At 41.1% G+C, this 5,686-nt stretch overlaps 2 protein-coding genes across 2 annotated transcripts; both read right to left on the bottom strand.

Moving 5' to 3' along the window:
• Positions 1-345: 345 nt before the first annotated feature.
• Positions 346-5,600, bottom strand: LOC100122148 (protein SDA1 homolog). Its single transcript, XM_031923192.2, has 9 exons — positions 5,411-5,600; positions 5,190-5,296; positions 5,004-5,108; positions 3,010-3,108; positions 2,415-2,927; positions 2,092-2,326; positions 1,558-2,006; positions 769-1,482; positions 346-693 (listed from the first exon to the last, which is right to left on the bottom strand). The coding sequence occupies exons 2-9, from the start codon at positions 5,274-5,276 to the stop codon at positions 493-495; spliced, it is 2,403 nt and encodes an 800-aa protein (XP_031779052.1). The 5' UTR covers positions 5,277-5,296; positions 5,411-5,600; the 3' UTR covers positions 346-492.
• Positions 3,228-5,108, bottom strand: LOC116416136 (origin recognition complex subunit 5). The gene is made up of 2 exons (XM_031923193.1): positions 5,004-5,108; positions 3,228-4,791 (listed from the first exon to the last, which is right to left on the bottom strand). Exon 2 carries the CDS (start codon positions 4,674-4,676, stop codon positions 3,372-3,374), a length of 1,305 nt encoding a protein of 434 aa, XP_031779053.1. The 5' UTR covers positions 4,677-4,791; positions 5,004-5,108; the 3' UTR covers positions 3,228-3,371.
• Positions 5,601-5,686: the final 86 nt, after the last annotated feature.

The raw sequence follows: 5,686 nt of genomic DNA, 5'->3' as shown, positions 1-5,686 counted from the left end.
AGACTAGAGAGAGCCGTGCGAGCTTCGAGTGTATACACACACACATGCGCAAGCCGGAATAACGCCCCCTTACGAGCGAGAAGGATGGATATATATATATATATATATATATATATGTGTGTGCGCGGCCGAAAGGCTGCGATGCTGACGGTCGGAGACAGCGCCGCGGCGGCGAGTTACGTCAGCTGCTTTTGCCGGCGAGAATTTGTTTTATTTTACGGAAGCTGCAGCGTGAGGCGTGAGCCGGCATAAGTATGCAATTTCGTCTGGAAAATTGAATGAGAGTTGGGCGGTTTTGTTGTTTTGTTGATGACATTCGGTTCTGCGAAATGAAAGGACGGCAACTTCGTAGATAAACTTTTCTTATATAAAGTATTTTTTAATTTTAAAAAATAGCCATTTAACAGTAACGTCAACATATGGGTGGATGTGTATAATACAATAAATATTATTGTACCTATAAAATTTCCTCTATTATGTCAAAATAAATCTCTACTTCATTCGCTTCAGCTTGACCAAGTGATTCCTCAGCGCGACCTGCTTGTCTTTGAAAGAACGCTTGATCTTTCCCTTGACTTTGTGCTTGATCATCTGGAAGTTCTTCTTCTTGTTTCTTTCGCGATTCGTCTTACTGCAGAGAGGATTCTGTCGACCGTCCTTGTAGCCGAACTTCTCCCTTCCTTCTTGTCCTTTCTGTAATGCAGGAATAATCACATGATTATTTATTGCTGGTTAAATAATTCTATAAAAGTGTATGAAATACTGTACCTGGACAGTCTCCAATCGAGCTTGCTTGTCGTGCTTGCGCTTCTTGTAGATGTTCTCGATGTCGGTCAGCCTGACCAACTCGCCTTTACCCTTATCCTCGTCTGCAGGTCTCTTAACGCCTCGTTTCGCGTGTGTGACTTGCTGCTTCACCAGAGCCATGTCTATTCTTTTGAAGTCTTCATCTGTGAGCAAACGCTCGGCCGAGACCTGAGATGCCTTTGCCTTCTTCTCTGCTGTGTACTCTGTTTTCTTTTGTGCCTTCAGTTTCTCTTGAAGCTTCAGCTTCTCCTGCAACTTCCTCTTCTTTCTCTCCAACTTTGATCGCTTATTTTTCTTCTTCAACGCGTTGACTTTGACCGACGGTTTGCCATCAGAAGTATTGAGTTTATCCTCGCCTTCTTTCTTTTTGGCATCGCCTTTCTCCTTCTTTACTTTCTTTTCCTTGATTTTATCTTTCTTGTTACCATTCATCGTTTTTTTCTTCGCTTCGCTATCTTCTTCATTCTCTTCATCGCTACCCTCATCTTCGTCATCTTCTTCGCTGCCAGAATCGTCGTCATCTACTTCACTACCTTCGTCTTCGTCTTCATCGCCTTCCTCATCGTCATCACTGCCGTCTTCTTCATTTTCTTCGTCGTCAGTCTCCCATTCACCTTCGCCGACTTCGCCACCCTCATCGCTGCTATGCTGAACGTCGATCCACTCGTCGTCATCCTAAAATACAATCATTATAAAAATGAATTTTAATTCAATAATTGAATATACAAATACTTGTCAATTTCTTCTTACATCGCTATTCTCACTGTCGATCTCCAAAGTATCTTTCTTAGACTCGAGGAGAACTTCAGCGCCGGCTACATATTCCGTCGCGGCAACTTCACCATACTTCAACGGCTCTAAGGCGACGGACGCTTCGGTGGGTCTTCCTCTGTCTTTCTTGTGCAACAAGTCGGGCATCGTCTGCCTGAACAGTCCAATGAGCGACCTTGCAGCCATCATGACACTTCTTTCACGATAGTTTTTATACTGCGCCAGATCCTGCAGAAGGTCCTCGTTCATCGAGAGTGGACACCTCGAGCATACTTCTCTTACTGCGTTCAAACCTATGGCCATAACGTCAGCCGAATTTCTCTCAGTCACGAAATTGTTTACCAAGGTCTTGAGAACTGGCTGTATTATTTCCGGAGGAACCAGTTCGTGTGAAGCTTGTGCCACAAATTGGAGCAGTTTTGTGACCTCTGTAATTAAAAATTTCATCGATTTAATACATTAGATTTTTTTAAATCCTTGACATAGAAATAATAATTAAAAAAAAAACAGTACCTCTTTGATGTGGTTGAAGGAAGCGCTGTATGTACGGATAAAAGTTAAACAAGAACAGGTTGTGTAAACCAATGAGCCTGGAGATAACGTCGAGTGTCATAACTTTGACTTCGAATCGGTCATTGTTCTTTTCCAACTGTTTGAAAAGCTTCTCAGCTAAGCCTTGAGGATCGTGAATTAAATGAAGCGCCGAGAAATTGAACTGCGGAGCCTTCGACTTCTTCTTTTTCGATTTCTAAAAAATAAAAAAACAAACAATCAGTGCTCGGTATAAAAAAAACTCGACTATGGTCAAGAGTTAATTAATCAAAAATGTAACCCACCACGAACAGCTGTTTCGCTTTCTTCAGTTGCTTTTCTCTCTTCTTCGTCTTCTTATTAACCTTGTTCGCCATCATCACCTCCTTCATAGTCGGCTCGTCGTCGCTGCTACTGTCATCGCTCTCCTCCTCTGGGTCAGTTCCCAGGAAGAACTTGAGGCTCGCCACCATGACCTTGGTGAACTTGGAGAAGCAACCGGTAGCAATAACGTTGACTGTCTTGGCATCGTTCCAAACGTTCTTATTGTACAGCTCGATCATGATGTCCACGGACATCTTTGCTGCCCTGGCGTTCGTATCTTTGAGCATCTTGAACATGAAGTTCTGGAGAACAGTGTTGACTTTGGCATTTTTGTGCTTTGCGTTCACGTTCTTGATGTCCGTGATGATGTGAGTTTCGAGGAACTGACGAAGAGCTTTGTCTTGGCAACGAAGCAGCTCGAAGAAGAGACTCAGCAGAGCCGTAGGTTCCAAAAGGTTTTTGTTTCGGAGAAGAATTAGCGCACGACAAAAAGTCTGAAATTCGAACGGTGTCAGAGTTAATCTTTATTCTATAGTTATTCAAAAAGTTATTGATATTACGAGCAATCCTACTAACCATTCGCATCTCACTGTCCAAAACAGTGTTCTTTCCCTTAAGGATGTCAATGAGCTCTTGTGGAAACGTCGTCAAGTCCTCGGTATAACAATGCGCGACCTGCGTAAATAATCGATTTTGAGACATTTTTTAAGTTATTTTAAGACAGCACGTAAGTATGTACAACAATAAAAATATTAAGACACATGACATTGGCGATTGTACAAAAGAAACGTTGATATTTTATACAAATCGTTTATTAAAGCGCCAAAAAAGTATTACAAAATAATGCTCGTACAAAATATTAAATAATAAATTAAGTAACAGACCCTATCAATATAGATAGAAGTAATTCATAATGCAGAGATTCTCACGATAAATACTTAGTGCAGGTAATCGTACAAATATTTTTGCAACTCAAAGTTAACGTTCTTAGAGATAACCATCGCGAACTCGTAGTTGATACAACACTTGTACTTCGGCTCGTCGATATTATTATCGCCTACGACGGTGAGCAGTCCCAATTGGCACATTGAGGGAATCTGCGTTAGCAACACGGCATTCATGTCGATCTTCTCATCGATAATCGAACAGAATATGGCAAGCATTCGGTTCAACGGAAAGTTCTTGGGTCCCTCACGAATATTCGTCACAAGCTTCTCGTTCTTCCTTTTATAGGCTCGTTTCTTCTTCGGACCAGCATCTTTCATGAATAGTCGCCTGTCCTCTTTCATAGGATTGTAAGAGGCCAGGAACGCGGCGATGAGCAGATACTTGGCGTAGAACGGCAGCTCGAAGCTCAAAGCTAATCTCGCCGTTGACTCGAGCTCGAGCGAGAGTTTGTTCTGCTGCTCGAAATCATTGGTTGACACTCGCAGGTAGATCACCTCCAGGTTCTCCCGAAGGGTATGGCTGATGTTGCGCCAGAGGGAATTGGTGTCGTTCTCGGCGATTAAGCCGTTTTCCACCGGCTCGATGTATTTGAGGAAATTTTTCTTGGCCATGTAGCGCAACTCGTGCAAGTCTCGGCAGAAGCGGTAGAATACCGAGAGGAAGAGATTCAGGTACGTGCTGTAAAAGGTCGTCTCGTACTCCACTGGTTTCGTCGTATGCAGCAGAATCTCCAGCGTTTCGTCCTTGTTGTACGCCGGAAAGTGAAGCGTGATGGGATCGTACATTCCTGTCTTTGGTTTGTACTTCTCCCAGATGACGTCGCTCGTGAAGATGGTGCAGACGTTCGATTGCGTCAATTCACCTAGTCGAAGAAGTCCTGGTAGAATGTTCTCGTGCAGATCACGCAATTTGTCGCACCGCTCAAAGACGATGACGATTGGCTTTGGATTTGCTTTGGCGATCGATTTTATTTGGAATATTAACTCAACGAAGTCGTCACACCTTCTCTCCAGTTTGTAACCATTACTTGAAGACAGTTTAATGGATGAGAGGTCTACTATGATCTTTTCAAACAGGCTCCTGCTGTTTGTGTGCTCAACACAGTTTATTATCGATACATTGTAATCCAAGTATTTCAGCACACTTTGTACAATCAAAGATTTTCCACAGGACACATGACCATAAATGAACAGGCTTTGAAACATGGGATCATCTCTTAGTAGAGAATACAAAGTCCTTATTAGAGAATCTCTACATTTGATTTCCTCACCCAATACCTCAACGCACTTTTCCATGATAACTTATGTTAGTAGTAATACTTTCTATGATATAATAGATACGCAGTGAAAAAAATTAAAATATAAGCATGTATGCAGAGATGCCCAACTTGACAAACTTTAGTTTTCAGACCTGAAAGAGAAATGAAAATAGCTCTCGATAGTTGTAAAAACATGTCTGCAAAAGTTTGTTTTTGGTGGATACTTTTTTTAAAAGTGAGAGTTGAGACTATGATAAAATAGAAAAAAAATCAGTAATAGTTAAAAAAATGTATTCACCAAGCTGTCAAGTTGTGAGAGAGTGAAAATAAATGAAAAATTAAAAAACTAAGTCATCTATCTCACCTGCGCCAAAAACATAACCAGTTCATCGAGACTTTTGTTGAATTTATCCGGAGTGAAAGCAAAAACTTCTAAGGTTGATTTGTAATGACGATATTGCTGCAAAAACTGCAAGAATAAATCAATAATATTAGTACTATAGAATACACAAGTTTTTATATGAATTCATCAATAAAGAATAACTCATACTTCTTCTCTGTAAGACTCTGGATCACGTTTGATGAGATTCTGCAACTGAGGAAGATTATCCGGCAACTGATTATTGTGCCGCACCATTGTGAATGTTTAGCTCCGATCTGTAAGTTAATATCTTGTATTAATAAAATATAATTATTGCGGAAATTACAATATTAATAGCAAAGAAAAATATTGTTAACCATAATAGGTTATGTTTGGAAATCTCCTCTTACCCCTAGTTTCCGACGTTTTTACATGAGGTTCCTCTAGAATATGGCTCAGCCAGAGAACAAGTTTCTATTTAATAAAAAACTTTATCCAATTCTTGAAACGATTTGCATTTGTTTACACAGGAAAATATAACAAACTGGCTCCTCCACGTGTGGGAGCCGTTAGCTCTTTGGCATTTCCGCGAAAATATATGGGGGCTACGATCCAAAGCGTGTGATTGGTCGCTTCGAACGCTGGCGCGCTTTTGTGAGTTTATGATACTGCCCCATAACCTCAAA

This window comes from Nasonia vitripennis, chromosome 2 (genome assembly GCF_009193385.2).
Source record: "Nasonia vitripennis strain AsymCx chromosome 2, Nvit_psr_1.1, whole genome shotgun sequence".
Classification (NCBI taxonomy): Eukaryota; Metazoa; Arthropoda; class Insecta; order Hymenoptera; family Pteromalidae; genus Nasonia; species Nasonia vitripennis.
The sequence above is the reverse complement of the archived record's forward strand: the minus strand, read 5'-3'. Positions and strand labels throughout refer to the sequence as shown.

Excerpts from the sequence above, each read along its gene's own strand:
- LOC116416136 (XM_031923193.1), bottom strand. The coding sequence starts at position 4,676 with ATGGAAAAGTGCGTTGAGGTATTGGGTGAGGAAATCAAATGTAGAGAT.
- LOC100122148 (XM_031923192.2), bottom strand. The coding sequence starts at position 5,276 with ATGGTGCGGCACAATAATCAGTTGCCGGATAATCTTCCTCAGTTGCAG. Across the intron at positions 2,928-3,009 it reads TGGACAGTGAGATGCGAATG|ACTTTTTGTCGTGCGCTAAT; the intron begins GTTAGTAGGATT and ends TTCGAATTTCAG. Across the intron at positions 2,007-2,091 it reads CCTTCAACCACATCAAAGAG|AGGTCACAAAACTGCTCCAA; the intron begins GTACTGTTTTTT and ends TTTTAATTACAG.